At 37.6% G+C, this 17,499-nt stretch overlaps 1 protein-coding gene across 3 annotated transcripts in view; it reads right to left on the bottom strand.

Annotated features, from left to right (window-relative positions):
- Positions 1–17,499, bottom strand: part of LOC105463434 (tetratricopeptide repeat domain 29) — a 264,157-nt gene that overhangs the window by 102,079 nt on the left and 144,579 nt on the right. For all 3 annotated transcript variants that reach the window (XM_011710516.2, XM_011710517.2, XM_011710518.3), the window contains exon 11: positions 14,030–14,258. In XM_011710516.2, coding sequence (XP_011708818.1) covers positions 14,030–14,258 — 229 coding nt within the window. The remainder of the gene's footprint in view (positions 1–14,029; positions 14,259–17,499) is intronic.

Below are 17,499 nucleotides of genomic sequence, written 5' to 3'. Positions count from 1 at the left end.
TTAAGAACATGGTAAAAGAACGCCTATTTGCTCAGGCTTTTTGACTGAAGTTCAGAATGAAATGAAAGGAAGAGAAAACCTGAGTGTAATGTAGTGTGAAAAGATTTGGGGATGGTGAATATTGGTTAGTCCTTTTAATATTTATTTCATTGCTACAACAGTTCAGAGGACTAAGAAAGTAAATGTGTGCAGGTACATTCATAGTGATTCAAAAATTCATTCCAGGAAGGTGCAAACACTGGTCAGGATGGACTGGCATTACAATGAAGACATATGCTACTACTTATTGTCATTAGAGCCTTGCCCAATTTTTCCCATACTGGGCCCACTGACCCATCCCCAGGAGGCAAACATCATCCACAAGAAGTGAAATATGTATCCGGGGATAAGGCATTGGAAATAATTTCTAAAGGATATTTGTCATGAAAAGCATTTATTTTTGTATTAATTATGCCAAATAATCTATATCATAGAATAGTTACCCTTATCTGGGAGTTAAAAAGGCAAGGAAGACAGAGTAAAAAAACATTAAGAAAAGTAAATTATGGGACCATGAATATATTTTTTTCTAAAAAACCTTGAATCAGAAAAAGTTTAGAAAGAATTAGAAGCCAACAAAACATGTGCCTTCAATGTGTTCCTGTTTTAAATACAGTCAGATTGCTTCTTTTTTCAGAAGAAGTCTTATGGACCAAGAACCACTAAAATTGTCCTAAGAAAGCCTTACCCAAAAAGGATTAAATACACATAGGGGAGACTCATTTTGCTTCCAAATTCTAGCAATGGTAGAAATAATCTAACAAAACTGGTATAACATTTGGATCTGTGGCCACAGGCCAAAGGACATAGCTAGAGGCAGAGGTAAGACTCCTGCTGAGAATGAGACAAATATAAATGGGGTGACAGCTGAGTTCTCAAACTCTTCCCTTCTACTGATTCACTCTTGTTTTGCTATGGTTTAACCAACCAACAAACTTTCCATAAGCTCCTCAAACTAGCAATTAAAGACAAAGTTGAAATAAAGCAGATTAGAGAAACCCAGCTACATTTTTTCTTACAAGGGATGAGTTCAGTGTATGTTGGAAAGTTAAAACTGGTAACACCACCAGCTACCAAGAACTGTGAGCAGAATCTAAAAGAAGTGTAGTTTTTGTTTGAGCAATCAAGAATTCTCTTTTATTGAACCAAAGCAGCAGATAGAGAAGGAGACTCTCAGAGGGGGAAAAAAAGAAAAAGAAAAAGAAAAAAAGATCTTTCAACCCGAGGGATCTAGAGCTACATTATTATTTCCCAATGAAGTGAGCAACAGTTTCTGAAGAAACACTTTATTCTTAAGGAAGCAACTTGTCACTTGTAGAAAATAAATGAAGATAGGTGAATTGTATTTGAATGAGGACGTTTGTAATTCAAACTCAAATTTTTCTGTCTTCTTTATTAAAATTTGGTCACAATTAAGTATTGACTTATATTTTTCAGCATGTTTCACCTTTGGAATTATTTCATTTTCTTATTAGTTGCAGAAGTCACTGAATTATCTTAAGCCCCTTCTTGATATTTATTAGAAATATACTTATATAATCTATTATAATTTAAATAAGATTAGCAGAAAAGATGCACATCCTTCTTTGCACTTTTTGACACTTGCATGTAGTACATACATATAGAAAACATATTTTAATGTTTTATCTCTATTTGTCTTATCAAACTTGTTTTCTGTGCCTAGAAATGGAAGCACAAAGGAAGGATTTTAAGGACGTCTCCCTCAAAAAGAATCACGTGCAGACCAACAACTTAAAAACACGCAATTTGTAAATCATCATGCAATTCAGGGCTGTCCCAGTTCTCCCACTGGAGTTCTCACTGCTGACGTCTTGGGAGCCATGATGAAGAATCCTGAAGTTTTTGGAGTTAGGGCAGGCTAAATTAGGCTGTGGTAACAAAATCTGAAGATGTCAATGGTTTGTCACCAAAAAAAGGATTATTCTGTGTTCACACAAAGTCTGCTGCTGATATGAGTGACTTTCTGGGTAAATGTTCTCCAATTGGAGATTTAGTTATTCAGGCTGCTTCGATCTGGTGGTTCTATTATTTTTAATAAGGCTTTCTCCATGATTGCTGTAGCAGGAAAAGAATCCGTTGCAGTCTCATTTGGGCTCTCCTATGCTTAAGCCAGAAGTGACTTTTGACTACAGTCCATTGGCCAGTACTAGTCAGTCCCAGAGCCCCGTCCAGTTGCAAGGGACTGGGAAGTGCAATCTTCCATGTGAGAGAAAAGAATCAGATACTTGTAAGCACTTGTCATTTCTACCTCTTTGAGCAATGGTTACTGAACTCTCTGAAATTACAGTTGACCCTTGAACAATGAAGGGGCTAGGGGTGCTGACCCCGCTGCAGTGGAAAATCTGCATATAATTTTGACTCCCCCAAAATGTAACTGCTAATAGCCTACTGTTAACCGGAAGCCTTACTGATAACATGAACAGTCTATTAACATATAATTTATATGTTGTATGTATTATACATTGTATTCTTACAATAAAGTAAGCTAGAGAAAAGAAAATGTCATTAAGAAAATTGTGAGGAGGATGAAGAGAAAGGATTGGTCTTGCTATCTCAGGGATGGCAAAGGTGGAAGAAAATCTGCACCTGAGGGGACCTACGTAGCTCAAACCTGTGTCATTCAAGTCAGTTATATATGCCATAGTTGTGTGTTTTCTGGAGAGAGACCCCTTAGCTTTCATCAGATTCATCAGACAGTGATTTGTCATTGAAAAATTCCTTTGTTAAAATATAGCATACACATTTTTCTTAATACAAGTTCTAATGACCCTCTCTTTTTTTCCCCCCAAAAAGGGGATGTAGATTCATGTTAAATAAAGGAAAGCTTTGAATTTCAGGATAGCTTACAGAAGTTGAATTTAAAGGCAGATTCCCAACTTTTACAAGACGGATCCATGTATTGGCCTCATTATCCATAATTATCTTGCCCCACACTGCCTTAATGATTTCAATTACATACTATATTACAACTGTCCTAAGTTCTGGCCATAGGTAATCTTCCAACATTTAAAAACACCCTAATTGCTCTGAATAGGTTAAAGCACTTTCAGGCATAATTTGGCGAGGAATCAGTTCAATTTGATTTCTTCCTAACTACATTCATAACTTTGATACTCTGAAGGAATGGGTGTTCTCATTAGAAAAGGAGTTAAGTTGGGAGGAGGGATAAGTACATTTAGAACATGAGGTGTTTTTAAAATTCAGAGAGCATATCAGATTTTGAGATCTTGCCTAATGCTTTAAAAAAACCATATTTACTAAAATTCTGTTGTAAACAACTATTGTTCAACAAACAGTTGCACAGTTTAGGTTTTCCTTGAGCACTATTACGTGCCAGGCATGGTGCTAGCAGCTGGGACCACAGTAGTGACCACAGTTGTTTCTCCGTGATAGATAATGCAGTGGCACTACTTGACATTTCATTCTTGCAGTATTGTTAGATACATTTTTTTTAAAACAGTTAACAATGGCTTAAGAAATAGAAAAATTAGGGGATGGGAGGAGATGTTGGCCAAAGGCCAAAGGATACAAAGTGTCAGTCAGATACGAGGAATACATTCAATAGATCTATTGGACAACGTAGTGCCTATAGTTAATAACAATGCATTGGTTTTTCTTTTTGTTCATTTATTTTTTATTTTTTGGATGGAGATTTGCTCTTGTGGCCCAGGCTGGAGTGCAATGGCGCAATCTCAGCTCACTGTAAACTGTGCCTCGCGGGATCAAGCAATTCTCTTGCCTCAGCCTCCTGAGTAGCTAGGATTACAGGCATCTGCCACCATGCCCACCTAATTTTTGTATTTTTAGCAGAGATGGGGTTTCACCATGTTGGCCAGGTTGGTCTTGAACTCCTGACCTCAGGTGATTCACCCGCCTCAGCCTCCCAAAGTTCTGGGATTACAGGCATGAGCCACCGCGCACAGCCAATGTATTGTTTTTTGAAAATTGCTAAGATAGTAGAGTTTGTGTTCTCCCTCCAAAATAAAAAAAAAGAAAAAAAAAAAAAAGAAGTATGTGAGATACTGCATATGCTAATTAGCTTGAGACATTTCACAATGAATACATGTTTCAAAACATCATGTTGTACATTATAAATATATGTAATTTGTTTTTGTCAATTATAAATAATGAAGTACAAAATGAAATGGGGACATTTATCTCACATTAATAGAAAGGAGCAGTGGTAATTCCAGGGTTGGTTACTTTGGCATGCGGGGAACTCGTAACGCATCTGATTCCTTCTGCACTTTCTCGTTGCCATCCTTAGCACTTTGATAGCTTGGTTGCAAATTGGCTATGCAGCTCCAGGCATCACATATTCATACATCAACATTTAAAATCAGGAAAAGGGGAATTCCTTATCTTGTGCTCCCTTTTAGGAATGAAGAACATCTCCTTAGGAATTCATCAGAAGATTTTCTTCTCTTACATGGTTAATTAGGATTGTGTCACATATTCTTTCTGAAGCTGTCACTTGGCAAGTATAATGAGATCACAGTGACTGAATTATATAGTAAATATTCAACCACTGGGGATCAAGAAACTTCTTACCTCCCCTTAAGGACATGGGACCTTGAGGAAGGAAAACCTGTCAGGATTCTATTGGCAAGTAAGAAGTCGAGCAATGGCCACTAGGCAAGTGGCCAACAGATGCATTCTGTCAGTGGATCCTCAAGGCAACCTTGTGAGGGAGGAACTGTCATCTTCCTTTTATAGATGAGGGAACAAAGGTAAAGTTACCCAGGTCCATCAGCTATGGAGGGGAGGAGTTGGGATTCAAACGAAGAGATTGATCGACTGACTTCAAAACCCAAATTCTTCCCTGCCCCACACTTGGAGACTACAATCAAAGAAGAAAACTCATCACTGAAATATGCCTTCTCTAAATCTATAGGCTTATCTTTTTTGGGTTTTTCTTAATTCTCTATTTCAGTGTGTTGCTCCAGAAATTCTTAAACAAGTGTTATTCTAGGGTATAACTAAGGAATTTTGAAGTAATTTTGTTTGACATTATGTAAAGATTCATATCATAGACCTTTATTTTTTTCCCACCTCCACCCCCACTGTCATATGTTGATATACTTGCAATATCATGGCAAAAACAAGGTAAAGGATTTATATGGAATTTATTGAAAATCATATCAGGAAGAATGATGTTTTAAAAACCCACAATAATTCTTTTGGTATTTAGGATTATCTTAAATTCAATTAGAGTAAAATAAAACTTAAAAGTATAAGAATTTTCTCAGAAACCTAGGAATCATAGATTTAAAAAATAAAGGAATTCAGAGATCATACAGTTTAATCACCTCTGTTGCACCCCAATTTTCAAATGAGGAACTTAAACAAGGTGAGAATTTTAGTCAATGGGGACACCATGAATAAAAGACTTAGTATATTAAATAATTATCCATTTAATGTCTCCTAAACCATACATCATCATAATAATGTCAACATCAGTACCAACAACATGATTACTGAAAAAAGTTTTAGATTGTTTGGGTGGGAGGCATTTTTTAGGATATAATCCATTAGAGATGTATGATCAAATTTCTGTTTTAAAGCCACCTGGAATTCTTCCTTTCTGTGTGATTATATCACCAACTGGATATATATTTAGGGTCATTGACTTTATTTGTTTATTTATTTTTAGATTTTTAGAAGTTGCTTTTGCTTTTTCAAAAATTTCTTTTGTTGGGGGTCCTTGTAGAAATAGTAGATTCCAGGTCTGGATGCAAAGTTGTATACCATGAGCCTGAAACAATTTCTCATAGCAAATAGAAAGCCATTAAAACCCACAAAGCCGACATGAGAAGCCCCCTTTGTGCGGGAGGCTGTGATGATTTGGGGCTCCAAAATACCCAGGATCAAAATATATCACCCACCCTGAGCCAGGTAAAGGTTTTGCAATCTAAGAAAACAAAAACAAAAACAAGGTCAAAATTAAAAACAAATCCCTTTTAGAGGAACCCGACAACCAGGCAATGAGATATGGATGCTAAAACAGTGGGTTCCCAAAGAAGAAACTGATGAGCACTGACAACATTCAGTTCAAATATTGAGCTATGGTGGTCCCCAGGCTGGCAGTTGTCTGCCTGGTGGAAACTGAAGGTGCCTCTACAAAATCAGATTTCTCCATTTAATTTACATTTATTTTCACATTTGTTATAAACCCTACAATGCATTATTTGTTTGCATTAAATAATCAATCATTTTTAAAGCAAATTTAAAAAGAAAAACTTTTATTTTTACTGATATATTTCTAATTTTCATGTTCTTTATTTCTTTGCACAGATGCAGATTTCAAACTGGATCCCTTTTCCTTCAGTGTGTAGGACTTTAACATTTTGTGTACTGATGTTTAGTAATTAATTCTCTCAGCTTTTGTATGGCTGGCAAAAGTTTTATTTTGCCTATGGTTTTGAAAGATATTTTCACTGAGTATACAATTCTAGGTTTGATGCTTATTTTTTTTTATTTCAGTACTTTAAATACTTTCTTCTGAACTGTATTTTTTACAACGATTTTTCTGTTTTTTTCTTTGTCCTGTCTCTGTATATAGTGTCCTTCCTCTCCCACCACACCATGGCTGCTTTAAGATGTTTCTTTCTATCACTGATTTCAAGCACTGTGACTATGGTATGCCTCGGTTTAATTTCTTCATGTTTCTTTTGTTTAGGTTTTATTGAGCTTCTTAAATTCCAGTTTGTGGTTTTTTAAAATCAAATTTGTAAGACAACTGGCAACTGATTACTTTGTTTTATATATATATTATTTATAATAGATATATAATATACATTATATAATGTATATTATATAATATATTATATATAATGTATATATTATATATTTTATTATAATATACAATAATATATTATTAATAATATAATATAATATAAATAATATATAATATAATATATAAATAATATAAAAATTATATATATTTAAATATATAATATAATATATATAACTATATATTATATATAATATAATATATATATTTGTTCTCTCTTCTTTTTCCTCTGCTTTGGGGCCTCCAACTTAATCATATATTAGGCTTCTTGAAGTTGACACACCATTCTCTGACATTCTCTGTTCAATTTTTTTTTCAGTATTTTTTCTCTGTATTTCATTGTGAATAGTTTCTATTGCTACGTCTGCAAGTTCACTAACCTTTTCCTTTGCATTGTGTCATCTGCTGCTAATCCCATCCAATTTATTTTTCATCTTGGACATTTTATTCCATGATTCTTCAAGTTCCTACTACCTCCTTGAACATATGGACTATAGGATGTAGGAGTGGCACCAGATATAGGAGGGAAGAGATAGCCACAAACTAAAGTGTATGAAGAGGGACAATCATGAGGAGAAAAGCAGGAATATTCAGAAATCAGGAGCCCCAGGAACAGTGGGGGATAGGGCAGGGTTGAAGAAATGCTAAGGGGAATTAAGACACAGGGTTGAATACAGGAGGATGAATTAAAAGTCTTCAAATAAAATAGTTCACTAAGATTAGCAACCTGAAGAGTACCAACCAGGGAAAAATAAATTCTATTATAAATTCTAGCAGAGGGATCAAATACACTCGGTCTTCCTACAGTTGTGTAATATATAATAAAAATAATGATAATAATAAGTTTCCTTTTGTGAAAACTCACAGAAGCCAATGTTTGTTGGGAGAAAAACAACAAATAAAATGCTCATGAACATCTAGATATACTCTCAAAGACTACAAAATACCGGCCAGGTGCAGTGGCTCACACTGTAATCACAGCACTTTGGGAGGCCGAGGCGGGCAGATCATGAGGTCAGGACATTGAGACCATCCTGGCTAACAGAAACCCTGTCTCTACTAAAAATACAAAAAATTAGCTGGGCATGGTGGCGCCCACATGTAGTCCCAGCTACTGCGGAGGCTGAGGCAAGAGAATGGTGTGAACCCGGGAGGCAGAGTTTGTAGTGAGTGTAGATCACACCACTGCACTCCACAGCCTGGGCCACAGAGCGAGACTCTGTCAAAATAATAATAATAATAATAATAATAATAATTAAATTTAAAAAAGACAACAAAATACCATGTTTAGTGAAAAAGATGCTCTTACTGAGAAATCATGTTCCAGAGGAATCTTATGGACATATATTTTGAACCTCAGGTAACAGGCTAAGGAGACAAAATGAAATCTTTTGCTGAAAGTCACAAAGCTAATTAGTGCTCAATATGTTAGTGCTCAGATCACTGGACTCTTAACTAGTAGCCTCTCTGAATGACACCAAGCTGTCAGTAGGTGAGCTTTGATTCAGTCATATTTTTCACCAGATTCTTCTTTTTCTTTGTGTTGGTTTTGAAAACATTATTAGAGACAGAGAGTTGCTCTGTGATTTTAAGATGGATGAAACCTATTTGCTTGCTGACTTTCTGGCTAATTCTATGGCTTCCTCCTCATTATTAAAGTTATTAACCAACAGACGTAGCTGATTGTAATAAAAGCTGAGGAGTCACTCGTGAATGTGATTTTTTTCACTTTTTTTTTTTTTTAAAGGGTTGAGTTCATGAATGAAAAATACAAGCAAGGAACAGGGTATAAAAACATGACTCAACATTAAGCCCAGGGCCTCCCATTAAGCCAACATAAACCAAGGGCCGTCAGACAAAGTCATGGTTTTGATCATTCTCTTTTAAGAATACTAAATGATTCATAAAACTACGATGATATCATTGCCATTCAAGGAAACCTTTACATGCCATTTTGTAGAAAATAGTTTCTTTAAGTACTGACTGCCAGCAGTTTAATCTACTATATTTCTATCGTCAGGATTTGCATCTTATTTCTCTGATGTCATTTACATTTGGCTACAATAAGAAAGTACATTAAAACCATCTTACTGATATAATTATTATCAATGAAGTGGTGTTTAATCAAATGTTGGTGTTTAAAATTTACAAGAAGAAAACAACCCCATCAAAAAGTGGGCAAAGGATATGAACAGACACTTCTCAAAAGAAGACATTTCATACAGCCAACAGACACATGAAAAAATGCTCATCATCACTGGCCATCAGAGAAATGCAAATCAAAACCACAATGAGATGCCATCTCACACCAGTTAGAATGGCAATCATTAAAAAATCAGGAAACAACAGGTGCTGGAGAGGATGTGGAGAAATAGGAACACTTTTACACTGTTGGTGGGACTGTAAACTAGTTCAACCATTGTGGGAAACAGTGTGGCGACTCCTCAAGGATCTAGAACTAGAAATACCATTTGACCCAGCCATCCCATTACTGGGTATATACCCAAAGGATTATAAATCATGCTGTTATAAAGACACATGCACATGTATGTTTATTGTGGCACTATTCACAATAGCAAAGACTTGGAATCAACCCAAATGTCCATCTGTGACAGACTGGATTAAGAAAATGTGGCACATATACACCATGGAATACTATGCAGACAGAAAAAAGGGATGAGTTCATGTCCTTTGTAGGGGCATGGATGCAGCTGGAAACCATCATTCTCAGCAAACTATCGCAAGAACAGAAAACCAAACAGCGCATGTTCTCACTCATAGGTGGGAATTGAACAATGAGAACACTTGGACACAGGAAGGGGAACATCACACACCGGGGCCTACTGTGGGGAGGGGGGAGTGGGGAGGGATAGCATTAGGAGATATACCTAATGTAAATGACGAGTTAATGGGTGCAACACACCAACATGGCACATGTATACCTATGTAACAAACCTGCAGGTTGTGCACATGTACCCTAGAACTTAAAAGTATAATAATAATTAGAAAATCATAAAAAAGCATATACACAGGGAGCACTTCATGATAATACAAACAAAAGCAACACATGAGGTATTGATTGTGTAATTATGTAGCACACAGCATAATTATGGGTCCTTAATAAATACTGGATGATGGTTACAATTATTGTCAACTTAATAAATATTGTCTGAAATAAGAAAAAAACAATGTTGGTGTTTAAATGGCTATAATTACATTTCTAGGCTAACACTGCTATTAAGTTGAATATGGAAAGCTTTTGCTTCTGTGTTGCTGTTCCATACGTGGGTCTGAGATCTCCAAAAGGCCAGATGAATGAGCCTTTCATTAAAAAAAAAAAATTCTTCTTGACTGTAGAGATAATAGCTCTAGTAAGGAAAGTAAACTATATTCTGGAGAAATCAGCAGAAATTCATAGGCTCTTAAGTCTTCTGGAGCCAACTAATTTCAGTTGGTTTAGGATGAACAATTTTATTTAACTGTAATAAATTTGAATTTCTTCTAAATCCTTAAGTTTGGAAGGATAATCTATTCTTATTTTAATATTGGAAAGAAAGAATAAGCAATCAGGTCTAACCCTATCTAAGAGTGTTAGAATAGAATGAAGGTGTCTATATTTGCTGTGTTCCCTCTGAAAGGTATAAAGATGAGAGATGATTGCTGGTGACTCACTGTTCTATTTCATCTAGAGACCTGAGTGCTCTCACTGCTCTATTCCCTTAGGAGGTCATGTTCCTCTGCTTAAAAGAATATTGCCTGCTCTCTGAGCTAATGATTTGTTTGGAGGATGGAAGTCTCAGAGGTGAAGATAACTGCACAGCTTTTAAAATGTATCTTTCTGATCTTTGATCTGTTTTTTTCTGAATACATAGGGCCCTTCAATGGCAAGATTAAAGACGCCTTTTCTTAGAAGAAAGGCAAAAGTTGAAAACTTAAAAGCTCTGCTCAGATTTCCAAATAATATTTTTGTATTTTTTCATTTTGTTGACATCATGTTGGGTGAGTGTCATCCTTCATTCATGTGATAATGGGATAGTAATCAAAATGCAGTGTTGGATCACAGGTTTTCCAAGAAGATGGGGAAACGATGCATTTTGTTTAAAAAGTAGTTAATGCAAACTAGTTTATGATTAGGGCATACATACTCATTTTGAATTCTATTTAATTCAACAAATATTTACTTGGTACCTAGTAGATGCCAAACATCGTGTCTTCTTTTGTAGGGAATACCAAGAACAAGGACCTGTTTTCAAGAGACTTGTACCCTTAATCAGGCAGTTAAGGGGATTACAGAAATGGCCGTGGTAGGATGCAGAATATGCCAAATGAAAAGTGCGTGGAGAGAAATGAATGACATTCAATGTGGGACAGAGAAGAGACCACATTTAAATGAGAGGGCATCATGGAAGCGTTCAGCATCTGAGAATGACCTAGCAAAATGGCAAGATTTTCCTGGATGGGGCTAGAACTGAAAGTAGGTGATAGTAAAGCATGTGATGTGCAGAGGGCAGGGGGAGTGGCATAAGGCAGGGGAGGGAAGTGGTCAGAAAAGGTTGAGAAGCTTGTATTTAATGAGCAGGCAGTGGGGAGCCAAGGAAGATTTTTAAGCAGAGCAGAGATAGTGTTAAGAGTTGTGGTTCAAGAAATATTTCTGAAGCATTTTAAAGCAGAATTTCCTGTCTTTTGAACTAAAAAATATGTCTATGTAAACAAACGTGTTTGATAATATCCTATAGGCTTTATTTCCAAATAGAATGGCTACCTCTGAAAATGTTAAACCATGACAGTAGTATGAGAATTAATTTCTCACTTATACTTGGATCCAAAAGGTTTTTATTTTTCAGTTTTATAATGTTGTGGCTCATCCATGCATATATTTCTAATGTAGGTGAAATAAATCAGCAAATGATTGTTTTATTTTATAGCATTCTGAACAACTTAATCTGCCCCCTCTACCAGGCGAATAGCTGTTTTTTAATGTCTGAATAATATTTTGATATGCTTTTGTTTTGCTCCTAAGTCCTGTTGGGGGAAAAAAAAATGTGACCTTACAAAAGCATGGAAATAAAACATAAAATGTATAGAAAAATACATAGTCTTACAGAACAAAGAAAAACAAAAAAGCCAGGTGTGGTGGCTCACGCCTGTACTCCCAGCACTTTCGGAGGCCGAGGCAGATGGACCACCCAGTCAGGAGATCGACACCATCCTGGCTAATACTGTGAAACCACGTCTCTACTAAAAATACAAAAAAAATTAGCCGGGCATCATGGTGGGCGCCTGTGGTCCCAGGTGCTCGGGAGGCTGAGGCAGGAAGATGGTGTGAACCCGGGAGGCAGAGCTTGCAGTGAGCCGAGATCACGCCACTGCACTCCAGCCTGGGCGACAGAGCAGGACTCCATCTCGAAAAAAAAAAAAAGATTTTTTTTAAAGCGAAAATCAGGATGGCCTGGAATGGACATAGGTCTGATCAGAAGATACTTTTTTCAGGAGTTTTTTTTTTTTTTTTTTCATACTTACCATTGTGATGGTCGGAGTTTATCCAAAATAAATCTGAAAATGCGAGTAGTTTTACTTATCTTCTACTAAACCTTCATCAGAATAAGTAATCTAATATGGGTCATGTTTCCTCTGGGTTATTTTCTGCCATTCTGGGCAGAAAATATGAGAACCTGAAGGATACATAACTCAAAACTACAGAACTCTCAAATACATGATGACAAGACAGCATGCTGAAGTAAGCACAATATGACCTGAAAGCAGTCAGTTAATAATGGACTGTAAATATTTTGGAAGTGTTTTAACACACTGAAACTCAAGAAGCTGCCAATTTTTTGAAGACTTCATCTTGTTTTCTCTTACTATGGATGTATTTGGAAGATCTTTCCTTATTTTATAAGTAGAGGATGGTGCGTTGTTAAGTAATATTCTACTGACCTAAAAAAGTCAACAAAACTCATGTGTGCTTAATTTGCTATTATTTACAATTTATTCTATGGAGGAAATAAATACCAAAATAGATTGTTGTTTCATCTAAATGACCACAGGGGAAAACAAAGAGTTCAAATCAAATAGAAGATACTTCTTCACATTACAAAAGGTTTGCCTTATGATTCCATTTGAGTTATGCCAAAATATTTTACTTTAAAAAGTTTGATTTGCACACAAATAAAAGAAACTCTAAAGTCTGTCATAGGCAGTATTTTTTTAAATTTTATTTTGTTTTGTTTTTTAAAATATCCCATTCTAAAGTTCTTAACTGGGGACTTGAGCCAAACCTAGTTGGCACATAATAGTGACCTCTGCATCCCTTCTAGTTGTTGGTTTTTAATTGACTTTTTTTTTTTTTTTTTGAGACGGAGTCTCGCTCTGTCGCCCAGGCTGGAGTGCAGTGGCCGGATCTCAGCTCACTGCAAGCTCCGCCTCCCGGGTTTGCGCCATTCTCCTGCCTCAGCCTCCTGAGTAGCTGGGACTACAGGCGCCCGCCACCTCGCCCGGCTAGTTTTTTTGTATTTTTAGTAGAGACGGGGTTTCACCATGTTAGCCAGGATGGTCTGGATCTCCTGACCTTGTGATCCGCCCGTCTCGGCCTCCCAAAGTGCTGGGATTACAGGCTTGAGCCACCGCGCCCGGCCTTAATTGACTATTTTGAATAGAATTCTTCATAAGAAAAAGTATGTAGGAAAAAAGTAGAATTGAGAAAGATTACTACCAGGTATTTTCTAAATTAATATTCAAACTCAGACTGATAAAAGTACTCATCAGTAAAGTAAGCAGATAAAGCAAATTAGCATTCATCAACAGTCACTCTTTTCAGTAAGGTATAACACGGATGATGCTAAAAAAGCATAAGCTTATTTCACATTCCTATGCCTCATCAGTACGTATTGTTGACTAAGATAACTGATTGAAAAAAAAAAAAAAACACAGCATGAGAATGGTGATTTATCAGGTACACCACATTATTACCACTATTTTATGCTTCTCTTAAACATCAAAGGTATAATTTAGCAACAAGCATATCCAACCTTCATGTAGTAATAGATCCATAAAATTAAAATTAAAATTACCAATCAAATTAAAATCACCAACATTTGAGTGAACCTTTCCAATGAAAGTGAATTAATCACTGAGAATGATATGAAAACTAAAGTGTTCTAAAAACCAATGCCTTACCAGTAACTGGATCAGGTTCAATGTCACCTCTGCTCTCCTTCCATGACAGCAGGTAGTTGAGGCTGGTGAGATCTGCAGACTCTATATAGTTGTTCACTGTAAGCATCATCTGATGAGCTTTTGCTATTCCATAGTGAACTTTTGTCTCATCCATCAGAGGCATGCTCATTAGCTCTACTGTTGTGTCAAAAGCTTGCTGAAAGCGTTGAGAAGCTTTGTTGTAGTGTCCCTAAAAAGGTAAGAGAAAGAATTTTCTTTCTTACTTTTAATTTCACCATTTCACATATTTTCCAACCTTACCCTGGCATGTCCCACACTGACCTTTCGACAGTTACAGCAGTTCATCTTCAAGAAGAAACAGATGGCAAGCAGGCTATTAGGATAAGTTTCTCTTAAAGAGCTGTGATTACTCACCATTCAATATCTTGAAATTAACTTAGTAGGAAAGTTCTATCTATTAGACTAAGCTATATAAGGCTTAAGTTCTGCAATGTCTGGCAAGATGGCCAAATAGGAACGGCTCTGGTCTGTAGCATCCAGTGAGCTCAGCACAGAAGGTGGGTGATTTCTGCATTTTCAACTGAAGTAACCGGCTCATTTCTTTGGGAAGGGTTAGACAGTGGGTGAAGCCCACAGAGGGCAAGCCGAAGCAGGGTGGGGCACTGCTTCACCTGAGAAGTGCAAGGGTTGGGGAATTTCCTCGCCTAGCCAAGGGAAGCCACAAGGGTCTGTGCTGTGAGGAATGGTGCTCTCTGGCCCAGATATTATGCTTTTCCCATGGTCTTCACAACCCACAGACCAGGAGATTACCTCCGGTGCCTATGCCACCAGGGCCCTGGGTTTCAAGTGCAAAACAGGGTGGCCATTTGGGTAGACACCAAGCAGGAGTTCTTTTTTCACACCCCAGTGCTGCCTGCAATGCAAGCAAGACAGAACCATTCACTACCCTGGAAAGGAGGCTGAAGCCAGGGAGCCAAGTGGTCTAGCTCAGCGAATCCCACCCACACGGAGCCAACCAAGCTAAGATCCACTAGCATGAAATTCTCGCTGTCAGCCCAGCAGTCTGAAGTCAACCTGGGTTGCTCGAGCTTGGTGGGGGCGGGGGAGCCACCATTACCAAGGCTTGAGTAGGCGGTTTCCTCCTTACAATGTAAACAAAGCCTCTGGGAAGTTCCAACTGGGTGGAACACACTACAGCTCCCCAAAGCCCCTGCAGCCAAACTGCCTCTCTAGATTCCTCCTCTCTGGGCAGGGCATCTCTGAAAGAAAGGCAGCAGCCCCAGTCATGGGCTTATAGATAAAACTCCCATGTCCCTGGGACACAGCACCTGGGAGAAGGGACGGCTGTGGGCACAGCTTCAGCAGACTTAAATATTTCTGGCTGCTGGCCCTGAAGAGAGCAGCAGATCTGCCAGCAGAGTGCTCCAGCTCTGCTAAGAGACAGACTGCCTCCTCAAGTGGGTCCCTGACCCCCGTGCCTCCTGACTGAGAGACATCTCCCAGCAGGGGTTGACAGACACCTCATACAAGAAAGCTCTAGCTGGCATCTGGAGGATGACCCTCCATGACGAAGCTTCCAAAGGAAGGAACAGGCAAAAATCTTTGCTGTTCTGCAACCTCCGCTGGTGATACCCAGGCAAACAGGGTCTGGAGTGCACCTCCAGCAAACTCCAGCAGACCTGCAGGAGAGGAGCCTGTTAGAAGGAAAACTAACAAACGTAAAGGAATAGCATCAACATCAACAAAAAGGATGTCCACACAGAAATGCCATCCGAAGGTCACCAACATCAAAGACCAAAGGTAGATAAACCCACGAAGATAAGAAAAAACCAGCACAAAAAGGCTGAAAATTCCAAAATCCAGAATGCCTCTTCTTCTCCAAAGGATCATAACTCCTCACCAGCAAGGGAACAAAACTTGATGGAAAATGAGTTTGACGAATTGACAGAAGTAGGTTTCGGAAAACGGGTAATAAAAAAACTCCTCTGAGCTAAAGGACCATGTTCTAATCCAATGCAAGGAAGCTAAGAACCTTGACAAAACGTTAGACGAATTGCTATCTAAAATAGCCAGTTTAGAGAAGAATATAAATGACCTGATGGAACTGAAAAACACAGCACGAGAATTTCGTGAAGCATACAAAAGTATCAATAGCTGAATTGATCAAGCAGAAGAAAGGATATCAGAGATTGAAGATCAACTTAATGAAATAAAGTGTGAAGATAAGATTAGAGAAAAAAGAAGAAAAAGAATGAAAGAAGCCTGCAAGAAATATGGGACTATGTGAAAAGACCAAATCTACATTTGATTGGTGTACCTGAAAGTGACAGAGAGAATGGACCCAAGTTAGAAAACGCTTTAGGATACTATACAGGAGCACTTCCCAACCTAGCAAGACAGGCCAACATTCAAATTCAGGAAATACAGAGAACACCACAAAACTCCTTGAGAAGAGCAACTCTGAGACACATAATCATCAGATTCACCAAGGATGAAATGAAGGAAACAGTATTAAGGGCAGCCAGAGAGAAAGGTCGGGTTATCCACAAAGGGAAGCACATCAGACTAACAGTGGATTTCTTTGCAGAAACCTACAAGCCAGAAGAGAGTGGGGGCCAATATTCAACACTCTTAAAAGAATTTTCGACTCAGAATTTCATATTCAGTCAAATTAAGCTTCATAATTGAAGGAGAAATAAAATCCTTCACAGACAAGCAAATACTGAGAGATTTTGTCACCAGCAGGCCTACCTTACCAGAGCTCCTGAAGGAAGCACTAAATATGGAAAGAAAAAATCAGTACCAACTACTGCAAAAACACCAAATTGTAAAGACCATCAACACTATGAAGAAACTGCATCAACTAACGGACAAAACAACCAGCTAGCATCGTTATGACAGAATCAAATTCACACATAACAATATTAACCTTAACTGTAAATGGGCTAAATACCCCAATTAATAGAAACAGACTGGCAAATTTGATAAAGGCTGAAGATTCATCGGTGTGCTCTATTCAGGAAGCCCATTTCATGTGCAAAGGCACACATAGGCTTAAAATAAAGGGATAAAGGAATATTTACCAGGTAAATGATAAGCAAAATAAAAGCAGAGGTTGCAATCCTAGTCTCTGATAAAACAGACTTTAAACCAACAAAGATGAAAAAAAAGACAAAGAAGGGCATTACGTAATGGTAAAGGGATCAATGAAGCAAAAAGAGCTAACTAGCCTAAATATATATGCACCCAATACAGGAGCACCCAGATGAGTAAGACAAGTTCTTAGAGACCTACAAAGAGACTTAGAATCCCACATAATAATAATGAGAGACTTTAACACCCCACTGTCAATATTAGACAGATCAACAAGACAGAAAATTAACAAGGATATTCCGGACTTGAATTCAGCTCTGGACCAAGTGGACTTAATAGGCATGTACAGGACTCCCCACCCCAAATCAACAGAATGT

The sequence above is a fragment of the Macaca nemestrina genome, chromosome 3 (genome assembly GCF_043159975.1).
Source record: "Macaca nemestrina isolate mMacNem1 chromosome 3, mMacNem.hap1, whole genome shotgun sequence".
Taxonomy (NCBI): domain Eukaryota; kingdom Metazoa; phylum Chordata; class Mammalia; order Primates; family Cercopithecidae; genus Macaca; species Macaca nemestrina.
This window is presented reverse-complemented; position numbering and strand designations above follow the sequence as displayed.